Source organism: Lynx canadensis, chromosome B1 (genome assembly GCF_007474595.2).
Source record: "Lynx canadensis isolate LIC74 chromosome B1, mLynCan4.pri.v2, whole genome shotgun sequence".
In the NCBI taxonomy this organism is placed as follows: domain Eukaryota; kingdom Metazoa; phylum Chordata; class Mammalia; order Carnivora; family Felidae; genus Lynx; species Lynx canadensis.
The window spans coordinates 103905225-103924009 of NC_044306.2; the positions used below are offsets into that span (position 1 = coordinate 103905225).

The window sequence follows — 18785 nt, forward strand, 5'->3', positions numbered from 1 at the left end:
ATGAGATCATGACCTGAGCCAAAATCAAGAGTTCGTATACTTAACTGACTGAGCCACCCAGGCACCCCTCTAGTAGACTCTTTTACAAAGTAGACATAGTTATTGTTAAAGTCCTTATCTGATAAGTCCAACATCTGTGTCATCTCTGAATCTGGTTCCATTGCTTGCTTTGTTTCTGAACAATGTTTTTTTTTCTCCTTGCTTTTTTGTATGTCATAGTTTTGATTGAATGCCAGCATCATGTGTGAAACGATCAAGAGTGCAGTAAATAGCATTTATGCTATTTACACCTCTTTTTTTTTGTTTGTTTGTTTGTTTTTGGTCAGTCTGGGGATTTGGATCAATCTAGTTAGGAGCTAAGATGGGTTTGCATTATTTTGTTGCTGTTGTTACCTTCAATATATCACAGGCTTTAGATCCTTCTAGAGTTGCCTTGTACTGGGGGTGGCTAGAGTGCTCAAGGTTTTTCTCAGTGTTTCTGTTCTACTCTCAGCTCTCTCTCTCTTTTTTTTTTTTTTTTGTTAAATGTTCTTGTTTTTATTTTTGATAGAGCGCACATGAGTGAGTGGGGAAGGGGCAGAGAGAAAGGGAGACACAGAATCTGAAGCAGGTCCCAGGCTCCTAGCTGTCAGCCCTGAGCCTGTGGCAGGGCTCAAACCCACAATCCGTGAGATCATGATCTGAGCCGAAGTTGGATGCCTAGTTGAATGAGCCACCCAGGTGCCCCGACTCTCAGCTCTCTTTTGTCCTTGAATGCCTGAACCATAGAGGGTTTTCACCATGCTGCCTTGCTCTTCCCCTTCTATCAGTAGTAGACTGCTGTGTATTGTTTTTTGAGATTCTCTATCTTGGTCCAGCTTCATTCTTATCCAGGGTTTATCAGTCTGAGCCCTGGGAGTTGTGCCTTCTCAGCATTCCTACCTCTTCTCCATAGGAGCCAAACTTTTGCCTTGTTTTAGCTTGGTGTTTTGCTGGGAGAGTGTTTCTTGTCCCTTCCACAAAGGTAGGAGTCCTCTGATGGTTGTGGTATAAGTTCCTGAGCCTGCATTACTTCCTGCCCTTCTTCTAGCAGCAATGGATCTTTATTTGTGTCCTAGAGGTGACAGTGTGCTGCTTCCCTTGCTGTGCCTAAGGCTTTCCTTATGTGGAACAAAGGGCAGGGCAGGAGGTGTGGAGTGTTGTGTCATTCTTGTAGCTTATGCTGTTCCGCTCCTGCATGCTTGCATCCCTGAGGGAGACTGTTCTCCTGTCTGTCCCCCAATCTTTCTTGTATGGGAGACCTTTGGAGAAGACTCTGCACGTGTGTGTGAACTCCGCTTACGTCTGGGGCTTCCACTGGTTCTGTAAGGGCAGGCTGTCTCACATGTACCTTTAGCTGTTAAAGCGTTAGTTGATTTCTTACCTGCTTGTGTGGTGACTGGCAGCTGTGCATTCTGTGATCTGTGGCAGCAGCTAAGCCAGTGCTCTCCTCAAGAAAAGTTAGGATTTTGTGGTTTATTGGCCTTTCGGATTGGTAGGGTAGGAGGGATACCCTTTTCAAATCCTTGGTGGATATTTAAGTTTAAAATTAATGGCATTTAAAAATATTCTTACTTATTATCTTTATTACTTAATAAATCTGTCCAGTATTGAAGGAGAGGTTTTAAAATCTCCCACTCTAATTCTTCATGCATGCACACACACACACACACACACACACACACACACACACACACATATATATATATATGCTATATGTATTATATAATACTATGTATTTTGGTGAAAAGTTAGTTAAGTTTTTTAATTATTTTTAAAAATATACATAACCTAAAAACTGGCCATTTTAATCATTTTTATTGAAATATAATTAACATACAATGTTATATTAGTTTTAGGTATACAGCATACTGATTCAACAATTCTGTACATGACTTAGTACTCACCACGATAAATATAGTCACTACCATTGTGCAACTTTACTACAGTATTATTGACTATATTCCCCATGCTGTACTTTTTATCTCCATGACTTATTTTATAACTGGAAGTTTGTGCATTTTTAGTATTTTTAAACTTCTGTTTTCTCCCTGTTAGATCTTCTTCATGAATGTATTTTTTATTACTATATAATGTTCTGCTTTATTCTGTTTAGTGCATTCGGCCATTAATTTAATTCTTGTCTGATATTGACACTATTGCCTTTCTTTGTCTACCCGTTTAAAGTCATTTTTTTATCATTTTGTTTTATCTTTTGTAATCACATGTAGCTAGATTATATTTCATAATGCAATATTACAATCTCTCATTTAATGAGGAATTTAATTCCTTCATATTTAGCATAATAGCTGATAGAACTGATTTCATTCTTGTTGTCTTTCTTTATTCTCATTACTTATTTTATATTGTTGTAACTTACTTTTAAATTTTCCTTATTTTGCGGTCTGTTCAAGTCACTGTTCGTTCCTTTCTTTCTTCTGATTACTATGTTATATCTTTTTCATTAGTGATTTGCTTACTCTTTGCCTCTTTCACAATCAGATGGATATGATTTTTTTTGTCTGATGCCTAGAGCTCAACTATGTTTTCCCACAAAAACACACAATTTCTTCTACAAGATGTCCCATTTCCTCTTTCCTTCCCTCCGCCCATCTCCCACCTTCACCCCAGCAGCTTTTGGGATGCTTTTGCCTTCCTGCCATCCTTCCCCAACAGCCCTTAAGTTTGGATGAAATGGTGTGTTATTTAATATAATTTCTTTTAAGAGTATATCCCCGTTGGTTTAAGAGTTGTTAGTTAGAGCCTATATGATCTACACACTCTGTTAGTTGTTAATTTTGTGTGTATACACACCAGCTCCTCCTTTTCTTCTGCCATCTTCTTTCCTTTGCTTCTGGTTCGTTTTTTAGTTAGAGACTTTTTTGTGATTCTTTTTCTCATCACCATGTGGATAATATGCTCTTTGAATCTGTGTATATCATTCAGGTAGCTCTCCTTCCACCTGACTGTAAAGGACCTTCCTGCTGGGTAAGTGATTTTCAGGTTATTGGCATTTCTCTTTCAACTCATTCTATAAACATATTTAGTTGGAAAATCGTGTTCTTTTTTCACTCTTAAAAGTGTGTTTTGTTGTTGTTGTTATTTTTTTTGAGTGCTCTACTTGAATGTCCTTAAATTCCCTTATGCAGTTAAGGTATTTCTCTTAATGATTCTGCCTCCTGTAGAAGTTCTGTTTTACAGAGTATGGTTCTCATTTTTCTGCCTGATTGTTCTCTCTCAGGCAGCTGGGCCCCTTTGTTTAGGCAGTCTGCCTTGGTTGTTTTGTCAAAGCCTAAGACCGGTAATTAGAGAGCCCTCTGTGATGTCAGACCTTCCCTATAGGCAAGGGGTCTCTGTCACCATGAGCCTGCCCGGGCAGATAGGTTGTCAGTTCCCTGTTCCTTTGCTCTCTTGTCTTCTTGGACTTTCCTGGACTGCTGAGAATGGAAAGACTGTGGGCTGTGGCCCCCTCCCCCATCTCTGACTTTCAAACGTTTCTCAGCATTCCCTAGTTTCCGGTCCTCAGCCCTCTTCTGCTGTTTTCCACTTTATTACTAAGTCCACTGGAGAGAATGCCTCACACCAGTACCTTGCCAGAGCCTAAGGCTTCACTTATGTCCCGTTGACTGTACATGCTAGTGGCAGTTGTTTTGCTCAAAAGATGAAAGTAGCTTAGGGTTGAGTTAAGGGGAAGGTGGTGCGTACAGGTCAGCATATACTCAGAATCTCTTCTTCCTCACAGTTCTCCTGCATTTCCCATTTCGTATTTATTTTATAAGGGACTCATTTCATAAAGAATGATTCTGTTATGTCTTGGGCACTGGTGTGTTTCTTTTCCTTGACATTCGCTATATCAGCTGAGAGTAATAGGGACAACTATAGGAATCTGAACCTTGGGGATTAAGTTCTCCCTATAATAAGAAGTTGGCACTTAGGCATTTACTGCTATCAGTTCAGTGGCTTAAAGTGTTGGGGTGGAAGTCTTTGTGTCCTCTTGGCCTCATGATGGCTGCTTTAGCCCCAGCTATCATGCTTTTATTATCAGTGGGGAGAGAGAAGAAGTAACCAAGACCCAAGGGTATTCTTGCCAGCTGACTTAGCTCTCATTTAAGAGCCTTTGTGGTAGGTTCATACAATGATCTTTGCTTGCATATTGTTAGCTCTCTTCCCTATCTAAATGGGAAGCTGGTGAGTATAGTTTTTCTACCTATGTATATTAGTACCCTCAACAAAAGGTCAGCATTCTAGTACTAAGGAGTATGGATATAGCAAGGCAACTTGCTTCTGCTCAGTCACAGTGGGGAAAGAAGATTAGATATTTTTCATCCTGAACTTTTTAGAAACATACTGTGTTGAAGGCTTAATTGTACTATAAGAACAACACATGAACAGGAGTGTAACATGGAAATATAATTATGTTCTAAGTGGGGACCCTAGACTCCTTCTGTGAAAAATTATCATTATTTCACATGTGAATGACTCAACTGCAGATTGATTCACTTTAATATAATTTATTTCATCAATATGTATATATTTTTTTATTCACTGAGGCATTTCAAAGTAAATTACAGACATTATGATGATGTTTTCCCTCAATATTTCTGTGGAGGACATTCTCCTAAATAGCCATAATATCATTTTAACATCCAGCAAAAATGACAGTAATTTCCTAATGTCATCTAATTCCAGCCCATACTCAAACTACTCCAGTTGTCTCCAAAGTGTTTTTATAGCTGTTTGTTTTGAACCAGGATCTAATCAGGGACCACCTATTACATTTGGTTAGGTCTTTCAAATCTTTTAACAGTCTCCCTTTTCCCATTCCCCTTTCTGAAGAAATTAGGCTAATTGTAGAGTATCTCACAGTCCGAATTTATCTGATTGTTTTCCCAGGACTTTATTTAATGTGTTTCTCTATCTTCTGTATTTCTTTGAGTCTGGAAGCGGGGTATAGATTATTTTACCTTTTTTTTTTTTTTTTTTTTTTTTTTTTTTGTTAAATGAAGTGACATATTAAATGCTTTTCTCTACCCTCAGGATACTCTTGACATTGTAGTAAATAGTGCCGTTTTAAGCAGTAGGAATTGCACGAAGTGTCCACCTCCCTCTCATCTGTGTTTTAACTGTGTGCTTTCTTCCTAGGAAGCACAGATCTTCCCAGGTGCTGGGTGAGAGACAGGGCAAGGGGGAAGAGGTCTGGGTGTGTTCCCTTGCCCTTTCGCCCTTGGAGGTGCCTGGAGAATTCAGCAAACACCCCTCTTACATTCCTATGGCGGACACTGGGGAATGAAGGGCTAGGTTGGTTTACTAAAGACTGCATTTTGGCAGGGGGTGTATAATGTCTGGTTTTCCCACTGTTAGTAATGCCAACACTGTTAGTAATTTTTCCATTTAAAGGGACTTGTGCTTAATAACTAATCTGTGAGCTGACACTGTATAAGTACCTATTTCACTATCAACCTTTTACCTAATGGTCTTAGCCATTATCCATTGATAATCCTTGCCTGAATCAGTTACGTTATTAGAAATTTAAGAATGGTGATTCATTCAAATAAACAGTTCTCCTTTATTTATAAATTATCATTCCTGGAGAGGCGCAGGAAGATGGCGGCGTAGGAGGACGCTGGGCTCACCGCGCGTCCTGCTGATCACTTAGATTCCACCTACACCTGCCTAAATAACCCAGAAAACCGCCAGAGGATTAGCAGAACGGAGTCACCGGACCCAAGTGCAGACGAGAGGCCCACGGAAGAGGGTAGGAAGGGCGGCGAGGCGGTGCGCGCTCCACGGACTGGCGGGAGGGAGCCGGGGCGGAGGGGCGGCTCGCCAGCCAAGCAGAGCCCTCGAGTCCGGCTTGCAAAAGTGGAGGGGCCTGACGGACTGTGTTCCAACAGCAAGCGTGACTTAGCGTCTGGGAGGTCATAAGTTAACAGCTCTGCTCGGAAAGCGGGAAGGCTGGAGGACAAAGGGAGGGTGAGCTGCGGAGCCCCCGGATGACAGAGCTCAGTTTGGCGGGGAACAAAGGCGCTCGCCAGCGCCATCTCCCCCGCCCATCCCCCAGCCAAAATCCCAAAGGGAACCGGTTCTGGCCAGGGAAATTGCTCGCTCCGCGCAAACACCCAACTCTGTGCTTCTGCGGAGCCAAACCTCCGGCAGCGGATCTGACTCCCTCCGGCTGCCACAGGGCCCCTCCTGAAGTGGATCACCTAAGGAGAAGCGAGCTAAGCCTGCCCCCCCTCCCGCTGTGCACCTTGCCGAGCCCACCCCAGCTAATACGCCAGATCCCCAGCATCACAAGCCTGGCAGTGTGCAAGTAGCCCAGACGGGCCACGCCACCCCACAGTGAATCCCGCCCCTAGGAGAGGGGAAGAGAAGGCACACACCAGTCTGACTGTGGCCCCAGCGGTGGGCTGGGGGCAGACATCAGGACTGACTGCGGCCCCGCCCACCAACTCCAGTTATACACCACAGCACAGGGGAAGTGCCCTGCAGGTCCTCACCACACCAGGGACTATCCAAAATGACCAAGCGGAAGAATTCCCCTCAGAAGAATCTCCAGAAAATAACAACAGCTAATGAGCTGATCAAAAAGGATTTAAATAATATAACAGAAAGTGAATTTAGAATAATAGTCATAAAATTAATCGCTGGGCTGGAAAACAGTATACAGGACAGCAGAGAATCTCTTGCTACAGAGATCAAGGGACTAAGGAACAGTCACGAGGAGCTGAAAAACGCTTTAAAGGAAATGCAAAACAAAATGCAAACCACCACAGCTCGGATGGAAGAGGCAGAGGAGAGAATAGGTGAACTAGAAGATAAAGTTATGGAAAAAGAGGAAGCTGAGAAAAAGAGAGATAAAAAATCCAGGAGTATGAGGGGAAAATTAGAGAACTAAGTGATACACTAAAAAGAAATAATATACGCATAATTGGTATCCCAGAGGAGAAGAGAGAGGGAAAGGTGCTGAAGGGGTACTGAAGAAATAATAGCTGAGAACTTCCCTGAACTGGGGAAGGAAAAAGGCATTGAAATCCAAGAGGCACAGAGAACTCCCTTCAGACGTAACTTGAATCGATCTTCTGCACGACATATCATAGTGAAACTGGCAAAATACAAGGATAAAGAGAAAATTCTGAAAGCAGCAAGGGGTAAACGTGCCCTCACATATAAAGGGAGACCTATAAGACTCGTGACTGATCTCTCTTTTGAAACTTGGCAGGCCAGAAAGAATTGGCACGAGATTTTCAGGGTGCTAGACAGCAAAAATATGCAGCCGAGAATCCTTTATCCAGCAAGTCTGTCATTTAGAATAGAAGGAGAGATAAAGGTCTTCCCAAACAAACAAAAACTGAAGGAATTTGTCACCACTAAACCAGCCCTACAAGAGATCCTAAGGGGGACCCTGTGAGACAAAGTACCAGAGACATCACTACAAGCATAAACATACAGACATCACAATGACTCTAACCCGTATCTTTCTATAATAACACTGAATGTAAACGGATTAAATGCGCCAACCAAAGACATAGGGTATCAGAATGGATAAAAAAACAAGACCCATCTATTTGCTGTCTACAAGAGACTCATTTTAGACCTGAGGACACCTTTAGATTCAGAGTGAGGGGATGGAGAACTATTTATCATGCTACTGGAAGCCAAAAGAAAGCTGGAGTAGCCATACTTATATCAGACAAACTAGACTTTAAATTAAAGCTGTAACAAGAGATGAAGAAGGACATTATAATAGTTACAGGGTCTATCCATCAGGAAGAGCTAACAATTATAAATGTCTATGCGCCGAATACCGGAGCCCCCAAGTATATAAAACAATTACTCATAAACAGAAGCAACCTTATTGATAAGAATGTGGTAGTTGCTGGGGACTTTAACACCCCACTTACAGAAATGGATAGATCATCTAGACACACAGTCAATAAAGAAACAAGGGCCCTGAATGAGACATTGGATCAGATGGACTTGACAGATATATTTAGAACTCTGCATCCCAAAGCAACAGAATATACTTTCTTCTCGAGTGCACATGGAACATTCTCCAAGATAGATCATATACTGGGTCACAAACAGCCCTTCATAAGTTTACAAGAATTGAAATTATACCATGCATACTTTCAGACCACAATGCTATGAAGCTTGAAATCAACCACAGGAAAAAGTCTGGAAAACCTCCAAAAGCGTGGAGGTTAAAGAACACCCTACTAACGAATGAGTGGGTCAACCAGGCAATTAGAGAAGAAATCAAAAAATATATGGAAACAAACGAAAATGAAAATACAACAATCCAAACGCTTTGGGACGCAGCGAAGGCAGTCCTGAGAGGAAAATACATTGCAATCCAGGCCTATCTCAAGAAACAAGAAAAATCCCAAATACAAAATCTAACAGCACACCTAAAGGAAATAGAAGCAGAACAGCAAAGGCAGCCTAAACCCAGCAGAAGAAGAGAAATAATAAAGATCAGAGCAGAAATAAACAATATAGAATCTAAAAAAACTGTAGAGCAGATCAACGAAACCAAGAGTTGGTTTTTTGAAAAATAAACAAAATTGACAAACCTCTAGCCAGGCTTCTCAAAAAGAAAAGGGAGATGACCCAAATAGATAAAATCATGAATGAAAATGGAATGATTACAACCAATCCCTCAGAGATACAAACAATTATCAGGGAATACTATGAAAAATTATATGCCAAAAATTGGACAACCTGGAAGAAATGGACACATTCCTGAACACCCACACTCTTCCAAACTCAATCAGGAGGAAATAGAAAGCTTGAACAGACCCATAACCAGCGAAGAAATGAATCGGTTATCAAAAATCTCCCAACAAATAAGAGTCCAGGACCAGATGGCTTCCCAGGGGAGTTCTACCAGACATTTAAAGCAGAGATAATACCTATCCTTCTCAAGCTATTCCAAGAAATAGAAAGGGAAGGAAAACTTCCAGACTCATTCTATGAAGCCAGTATTACTTTGATTCCTAAACCAGACAGAGACCCAGTAAAAAAAGAGAACTACAGGCCAATATCCCTGATGAATATGGATGCAAAAATTCTCAATAAGATACTAGCAAATCGAATTCAACAGCATATAAAAAGAATTATTCACCATGATCAAGTGGGATTCATTCCTGGGATGCAGGGCTGGTTCAACATTCGCAAATCAATCAACGTGATACATCACATTAACAAAAAAAAAGAGAAGAACCATATGATCCTGTCAATCGATGCAGAAAAGGCCTTTGACAAAATCCAGCACCCTTTCTTAATAAAAACCCTTGAGAAAGTCGGGATAGAAGGAACATACTTAAAGATCATCAAAGCCATTTATGAAAAGCCCACAGCTAACATCATCCTCAACGGGGAAAAACTGAGAGCTTTTTCCTGAGATCAGGAACACGACAGGGATGCCCACTCTCACCGCTGTTGTTTAACATAGTGCTGGAAGTTCTAGCATCAGCAATCAGACAACAAAAGGAAATCAAAGGCATCAAAATTGGCAAAGATGAAGTCAAGCTTTCGCTTTTTGCAGATGACATGATATTATACATGGAAAATCCGATAGACTCCACCAAAAGTCTGCTAGAACTGATACATGAATTCAGCAAAGTTGCAGGATACAAAATCAATGTCCAGAAATCAGTTGCATTCTTATACACTAACAATGAAGCAACAGAAAGACAAATAAAGAAAATGATCCCATTCACAATTGCACCAAGAAGCATAAAATACCTAGGAATGAATCTAACCAAAGATGTAAAGGATCTGTATGCTGAAAACTATAGAAAGCTTATGAAGGTAATTGAAGAAGACTTAAAGAAATGGAAAGACATTCCCTGCTCATGGATTGGAAAAATAAATATTGTCAAAATGTCAATACTACCCAAAGCTATCTACACATTCAATGCAATCCCAATCAAAATTGCACCAGCATTCTTCTCGAAATTAGAACAAGCAATCCTAAAATTCATATGGAACCACAAAAGGCCCCGAATAGCCAAAGGAATTTTGAAGAAGAAGACCAAAGCAGGAGGCATCACAATCCCAGACTTTAGCCTCTACTACAAAGCTGTCATCATCAAGACAGCATGGTATTGGCACAAAAACAGACACACAGACCAATGGAATAGAATAGAAACCCCAGAACTAGACCCACAAACGTATGGCCAACTCATCTTTGACAAAGCAGGAAAGAACATCCAATGGAAAAAAGACAGCCTCTTTAACAAATGGTGCTGGGAGAACTGGACAGCAACATGCAGAAGGTTGAAACTAGACCACTTTCTCACACCATTTACAAAAATAAACTCAAAATGGATAAAGGACCTAAATGTGAGACAGGAAACCATCAAAACCTTAGAGGAGAAAGCAGGAAAAGATCTCTCTGACCTCAGCCGTAGCAATCTCTTACTCGACACATCCCCAAAGGCAAGGGAATTAAAAGCAAAAGTGAATTACTGGGACCTTATGAAGATAAAAAGCTTCTGCACAGCAAAGGAAACAACCAACAAAACTAAAAGGCAACCAACGGAATGGGAAAAGATATTTGCAAATGACATATCGGACAAAGGGCTAGTATCTAAAATCTATAAAGAGCTCACCAAACTCCACACCCGAAAAACAAATAACCCAGTGAAGAAATGGGCAGAAAACATGAATAGACACTTCTCTAAAGAAGACATCCAGATGGCCAACAGGCACATGAAAAGATGTTCAGCATCGCTCCTTATCAGGGAAATACAAATCAAAACCACACTCAGGTATCACCTCACGCCAGTCAGAGTGGCCAAAATGAACAAATCAGGAGACTCTAGCTGCTGGAGAGGATGTGGAGAAACAGGAACCCTCTTGCACTGTTGGTGGGAATGCAAATTGGTGCAGCCGCTCTGGAAAGCAGTGTGGAGGTTCCTCAGAAAATTAAAAATAGACCTACCCTATGACCCAGCAATAGCACTGCTAGGAATTTATCCAAGGGATACAGGAGTACTGATGCATAGGGGCACTTGTACCCCAATGTTCATAGCAGCACTCTCAACAATAGCCAAATTATGGAAAGAGCCTAAATGTCCATCAACTGATGAATGGATAAAGAAATTGTGGTATATATACACAATGGAGTACTATGTGGCAATGAGAAAAAATGAAATATGGCCCTTTGTAGCAACGTGGATGGAACTGGAGAGTGTCATGCTAAGTGAAATAAGCCATACAGAGAAAGACAGATACCATATGGTTTCACTCTTATGTGGATCCTGAGAAACTTAACAGGAACCCATGGGGGAGGGGAAGGAAAAAAAAAAAAAAAGAGGTTAGAGTGGGAGAGAGCCAAAGCATAAGAGACTGTTAAAAACTGAGAACAAACTGAGGGTTGATGGGGGGTGGGAGGGAGGGAAGGGTGGGTGATGGGTATTGAGGAGGGCACCTTTTGGGTATGAGCACTGGGTGTTGTATGGAAACCAATTTGTCAATAAATTTCATAAAAAAAAAAACAAAAAAAAATGAAAATATGTATTTTTAAAATATCAAAAAAAAAATAAATAAATTATCATTCCTCTGTAAAGAAGCGCTTTCCCTCATTATTGCTGTTATCTGGTTGTCATGAACCAGGGTATTATTGAAAAAGGTAGGGCAAAATGTTAGTTCTTTCTCTCTATTAATTTTAACCAAGTTGTTACCCTCTAATGAAGGCAAACAAGGTTTATTTTCTCAGAACAGTCATTAAGAATTTACTAATGTGTTTTAATCAGTTACACTTTGGTTCTCTTTGATTCTCAAATTGTTCTCTTTGATTCTCAGATTTGGTCTTTGGAGGCTGCTCTTTCTAGTAGAATTCAAGACCTGGAAGGAATCTTAGAAATCAGCTACCCCAAATCCCTAAGTTTTATAAGTGAGGAAACTGAAGTTCAGAAGTTTTTGACATCCTGTTTTTTTTTTTAATGTTTATTTTTGAGACAGAGAGAGACAGAGCATGAATGGGGGAGGGTCAGAGAGAGGGAGACACAGAATCTGAAGCAGGCTCCAGCCTCTGAGCTGTCAGCACAGAGCCTGATGCGGGGCTCGAGCTCACGGAGTGTGAGATCTGACCTGAGCCGAAGTCAGATGCTTACCCGAGGAGCCACCCAGGCGCCCCTGTGACATCCTATTTTAATTGCAGAGCAGGGATTAGGATTGGGATCTCTTGAAGTCTCAGCTACTGCTTTTCCCACTGTTCTAAGAGAGATATTTGCAGTAAATCTTGCTTTCAACTTCTTACTAATACAAGCAAAATGAGAAGAATAGTCCATATTCGTAATCATACATTTTTTTGTCTATTAAAAGTTATTGTTGGGCTTCTAGGTGGCTCAGTTGGTTAAGCGTCCGACTTGGCTCAGGTCATGATCTCACAGTTCGTGAGTTCAAGCCCTGAGTCAGGCTGTGTGCTGACAGCTCAGAGCCTGGAGCCTGCTTCTGATTCTGTGTCTCCCTCTCTCTCTACCCCTACTCCACTCATACTCTGACTCTCTCTCTCTCAAAATAAGTAAACATAAAAAAAAAATTAAAAAAAAGTTATTGTCTAGTCCAGTGGGCGGCAAATTGAATAGATTAATTATCTGCTTTATTTAGAAGCAACAAAAAAGCACCATTGTAGGCTGGGCATTGGACCAGTCTGAGAGGTGAGTTTGCCTTGGAAAGTTTGCTGTCTACAGGTTGAATTTGTCTTGCAGTCACATTTTATTTGATCTTCAGAGTTTTGAAAACTTGGAATTCTTTGCCAGCATAGAAAAGTAGTCATTTCATGTATGCATTTGAGTTGTCAGCTTCTCTAAAAAATTTGCGGATACTTAGCAACATTAGGTTCCTGTTGTGTATAGCAACACTCAGTTGGAGTGGAAAAGCTTACGTGGGCATGCCCTTCCAGCTTGCCTCCAAATCACTTCCCAATGTGTCCTTTACATTTTTGTTGTTGGATGTCTGATGTTCTGCTGCTTTCCTGCCTGACCTTGTAAGCATTGGAGATAGTGACCCCTGAAAGAGCTTGAAGTGAAGAATTCTAGGAAAATTCTTGCAATGAAGGTAACATCAGTAATGTAGGCATACGTGTACAGCAAGAAAATGGGGGAGCTGATAGTTTTCCTTTTGCTAATGAGATCTTCAGGAGCTTAATCACAGAGAGTAAAACCAGTGATGACAAGAAGTCGGCTCAAAAATTTTGAAATTCTCAAGAAGATAGTTTGAAATATTGCTTTCCTTCCTGTCATTAGTTATGAATCCCACATATGTATATATATATGCATATGTATATATAATTTGTATTATAATGAATCATATGAAAATTTTCACTTCACAGGTTGGAAATGGTCAAATATTGGCAATTCATGTGGTTCAACTAAAAGAAAAGTAATCACATATATATGGGGTGTGTACCCCAAATCGTCCTTTCAGAGGTGGTGTTTTACCCAAGCCAGGTTTGAAGCCCACTGAGGTAGAAGAGGCTTACTCTTAGGTTAGAATTCCCATGGGAAATGGTTAGCAAATAAAGCAGGATATGCAATAAAATTATAATTATAAGAAAGTGCTGTTTGCATAGTAGAAACAACAAGGAACACAGAGTTAGAGAAGGGGTGGATAGCAGTTGCTAAGATCCTTAGGGGAAAGCTTCAGAGTGAGAGGTAGTCTAGTAAGTACAAAATTTTCATCTAAAGTCAAATATAAATTGTTTTAATTATCTGCAGTGTTTCATACCACAAGTACTATGGATAATTAAGAGTTGGCTATTTACAGGAATCTCATATGATCTTGGGGCACCTGGGTGGCTCAGTTGGTTGAGCCTTCGACTCTTGATTTCAAATCAGGTCATGATCCCAGGATCATGGGATTGAGCCCCGTGTTGGGCTCTGTACTGAGCATGAAGCCTGCTTGGGATTCTCTCTCTCTCTCTTTCTCTATTTCTCTCTCTGTTTCTCTCCCCTGCTTGCATGTGTGCTCTCTGTCTCTAAAATAAAAAACAAAAAGAGTTGGCTATTTACATTTTTGTAATCTTTTTTAAAAACATTTTTTTTTTTACATTTATTTATTTTTGAGAGAGAGACAGAGAGAGAGACAGAGAGCGAGCGGGGGAGGGGCAAAGAGAGAAGGAGACACAGAATCTGAAGCAGGCTTCAGGCTCTGAGAGAGCTGTCAGCACAGAGCCTGACACGGGGCTCGAACCCACAAACCGTCCGTTCATGACCTGAGCCGAAGTCAGATGCTTAACCGACTCAGCCACCCAGATGCCGCTACATTTTTGTAATCTTTCAGCTATAGAAACTCAGGTTTATTTGATCGGATCATGCTAACATACTCACGGCATACTTACAAATTTACCTCTTCTATGTATGTTTTTGTGTCAGTGTTTTTCAAACTGGATAGCAAGCCATTAGTGAGCTGTGAGATTAACTTATTGGGTGAGAACCAGTATTTTTTTAAAAAGTGAAGTAAAGTAGAGTATAAAATGTTGGAGTGTGTTGTACAGAGTAAGGGTAGTATTGTTTCAAGAAATTTATATTTTAGTTTTATATCTGTGTTTCTATGTGTATGTGTGAATATGCCAAGCTGAGATGCAAAACGTATTTCCTACTATGGCTTGAAGAAAAACCAGAAAGCCGTATTATCATAGTTTGATAATTGAGTTTATGATAGAGTTCACTATTAATAGTGAGGCTTTAAATTCAGAGTCCTGATTCTTATTTTGAATTTTCAAAGCATTAAGTCTTTTAATAATCTTATTAGACATGCATCCAAGCAGTCTTTTAAACTGGTTTCCAGTACATTTACCTGGGTTTCTATGTCTCCTCTTCAGTCCTTTGAACACTGCTGAATTGATGGATTCAGGTTTTTTTTCCCTCCAAATTTGTACTGCAGAGAGAAGCTGACTGGCTAGATCAGCTGCATTAGAAACTGTGTACTTAGATTATTACCTTCTGCAATGGTTGGTAAACACTAATACATGACTAGATGGAGTGAAAAGATGAATGAACTGCATGCATTAATACCAAATCCTCAAAGTTATTACCAAAAGCACACCTTATTTTTTGGTCTGTCTTCCAGATTGGCTTTAACATCAGTCCGTCAGTTTCTTCATTCAGTTCAACAGTCAATGTATTGAGTGACTGCATGAGCAAGGCATGGCCCACATGGCTGCTAAATGTTGTAGTTAATGGAAAGTGAGAAGGGAGGTGTGAGCCAGCCTGGGCATTGGGTCATGCAGTCATTGTCAGGGTTTTGAGTGGTGGTGTGGTGGAGTGGACAGTGCCTGAGCAGAGTAAACCACTGGTACCTAATCCCTTCTCTGATCTTCACTAGGTGATTGACCTTAATCAAACAAGTTATTTAAACTGTTTGATTCTCAGTGTCCTCCATTGTTAAATGGGGAAATTCCCATATAGGATTATTTGGTGTGTGACACATAGTAGTTCAGTATATATCAATTCCCCTCCCCTCTTCTTTCATTTCTGATACAGCTTTTCTTAACTGCCATTAAATACTGGTAAGTTCCCACGTTGAGGCGAAAACGATTAGTTTTTAAAAGAAAGCATCTTTGGCGCTGTTGTGTCTGCCTGAGAAGTGATGCTAGTATGAAGTGGCTAGTGAGGCCTGGAAGGATTGGGGAAGCAGCGCTGGCTTCAAGCCTCTGAAATTTGCTCACTGAACTTTATATCACTAACTATGTTATAAATATACATTTTTCTTTTTTTTTAATGTTTGTTTATTTTTGATAGAGAGACAGAGCATGAGTGGGGGAGGGGCAGAGAGAGAGAGAGAGAGAGAGAGAGAGAGGGAGACACAGAATCTGAAGCAGGCTCCAGGCTCTGAGCTGTCAGCACAAGAGCCTGACATGGGGCTCGAACCCACAAACCATGGGATCATGACCTGAGCCAAAGTTGGAAGCTTAACTGACTGAACCACCCAGGTGCCCCAATAACTGTTATTATAAATAACAGTCTCCCTGTGTCTTTGGTGTGTTTGTGCTTGGGTTATGTAGGATTATGATCTTGATTTGAGCAATCTGTGTAGCTATTTTTTTTTTTTTTTTTTTTTTTTTTTTTTTTTTTGTCCTTAAGTTAACATTCAAGAATAGGTCTTCTGGCCTCTGCCTTTTTTTTTTTTTTTTTTTTTTTTTTTGTAGGTTTTCAGGATCTCGTTTCTTTGTTTGTAAGATGAGGGGCTGGGTGGGGCGCCTGGGTGGCGCAGTCGGTTGGGCGTCCGGCTTTAGCCAGGTCACGATCTCGCGGTCCGTGAGTTCGAGCCCCGCGTCGGGCTCTGGGCTGATGATGGCCCAGAGCCTGGAGCCTGCTTCCGATTCTGTGTCTCCCTCTCTCTCTGCCCCTCCCCCGTTCATGCTCTGTCTCTCTCTGTCCCAAAAATGGATAAACGTTGAAAAAAAAAATTAAAAAAAAAAAAAAGATGAGGGGCTGGGTTAGTGAGTTGTAATTCTTTTAAGCTTTAACCTTTTACTATTTCCAGAGTTAGGTTTTCTGTTGTTCATTAAGTAATTTATATTCCTTGAAACATTGCTTTGGTGGTTGTTTTTCCCTCCAGCAGCATTTATCAAAAGTTTTCCTGGAGATTTTGTTGGGTTTTTCTTCCCCTTAAGAAGGGATGGTTCTACTGAAGAATAGGCACAGGCAGATTTGGGGGACTCTCACAGAGGCTCTGTTTTCTTTGCACACATTTCTACAGACTGTCTGGCTGGACAAACTCAACCGCCCTCCAAGTCCCTCCAGTCTGCTTTGGTTGCCTTAGTTGAGAAAACAATGTCTCTTACCCTGGAACCTGCCTCACAAGTAAGTGCAGGGGCCAGCCACCTGTGCTTCACACCTAGGAACTTGTCAAAATGCAGCTCCCCACACCCAATTCCCAGAGATTCTGATTTGAGTTAGCCCAGGATTCTGAATTTGGAACAAGCGTCGCTCTTGATTCTCATGCCAGGTGGGCTTCAAAGCTTGCACTTTGAGAAACGGGTGCACAGTGTGCTGCCTTGGCTGTTTGAGAGATTGGCAGGGCAATTTAAACTTTATTTATGAATAGTCTTCCTCTGAGAATGCCAAGCCTACTTCCTTCTTGTTCATAATTGGGATGAATTTATGATTTTTATGGAAACCAGGTGATTTTCTGCCTGGTGGGCTTGTCTCTCAAGGCAGGCAAAACTCAGTGCTTGTCATTTTAAGACCACTTGCCAGAGGCCTTGTCAGAATTTGAATGTTGTGCAATTTAACCCTTTTATGTTGGCTCCTGTGTTGTGGATTCAGGCTCTGAAGCTAAAAACAGATTAAGTTGGATTTTAAATATGTAAATATTTTGTGTTGTGTAAATTGTTTAATACTTTAAATGTGTCTCAATCATTGGGCATGAAGGTTTGGAGAAAAAAAAAATTCCAGAAGAGAAATACATTTATGTTAGTAACTTCATTATTGTACTAACTCCTTTTCAATGTAATCATCACTACCCAGGGTGAAAAGTTTGGACCGTTTGCTGGAGAGAAGAGAATGCCTGAAGACTTGGATGAAAATATGGATTACAGGTTGATGTGGGAGGTGAGGATGTGATTGTTATTTTAAATATTTAATGTTTCTCTTTATACTATTTAGTGCAGTTATGAGGCTGAGTTAATAGGCATTGATTCCAGTTGACTAAACACTGGAATGTTTTGATTTTAAAGGACCTGAGTAGTTTGAAAGTTTAGCATTAAAAAATACTGTTGAAATATTGTACTAGACAATTCTTCCAGAACCCTGAAGTTTATGGTTCATCATTGAATATGGAGTTTTCCGTACATAGGATGTTTGGATTTTAAAATATGCCTGTTTGTGTACTGGATTAAGAATTTGATTTCTGTAAACGAAATTATACTTTTCTTTTAACTTCTATTTCTCTATTGCAGTTCTGATTGCATTGAAACAGTTCTGCACTCCATACTGGAATGAAAAATGCCACTTTAAAATTTACCTCACTTTTAGGAACATATATTTAAAGAACTATGACTCTTAGGCAGTCTTTTGCAATCTGAAATTTCCCTAATGCAGGGATCTGTAATGCCAATGTATGTCTGTATATTATAAGAATTTTCATCTTAGTTTATGCCAATTATATTTGTTGTTGTTCTTTTCTAGTCATTAGAAAAAGAAGGGCTTGAGGAATAGAAAAAGAGAAGTAAAGGTATAGAGGTTGTTAAAACCTTGGAAAAGAAAACCCAGTTCCAAGAATTGTATTTGATGGATTCCATGAGTAGGGTGCCAGCTGAGCTCTGTGGGTGGGGCTGAGAGAAGCAGGATCAGTAAATCGGAAAGGGGTGGGATACTGACATTCAGAGTTACACGAAAAAGTCTCTCTGAACATGGATGGATCAGTTCGTGTCTCCAGAGCAACAGAACCAATAGGATGGAGATACATGGTATATATTTTTTGAGGAATTGGTTCACATGATTGTTGGGATGGCAACTTGGAATTTGTAGGGCAGGCTTACAGGCTAGAAACTCAGATAGGAGTTGATGTTGTAGTGTTGAGGCAGAACATCTCTGGCAAACCTCAGTTGGCAATGAAGGCCTTTGACTGCTTGGCTGAGGGTTGGCCATATGCAGTATTGGCAATAATCTCTGTTACTTACAGTCAACTGATTGTAGGTGTTGACCACATCCACAAAATACCTTCACAGCTACACTTAGATTAGTATTTGATAAATAACTGGTTACTATAGCTTAGCTATATACATACATATATATATATACACATAT

The 18785-nt window shown here is 40.4% G+C and overlaps 1 protein-coding gene across 1 annotated transcript in view; it reads left to right on the top strand.

The window, feature by feature from the left end:
* The window catches only part of PRDM5 (PR/SET domain 5), a 213210-nt gene that overhangs the window by 10811 nt on the left and 183614 nt on the right, over positions 1–18785 (top strand). The window contains exon 2 of the mRNA XM_030313149.1: positions 17505–17588. Coding sequence (XP_030169009.1) covers positions 17505–17588 — 84 coding nt within the window. The remainder of the gene's footprint in view (positions 1–17504; positions 17589–18785) is intronic.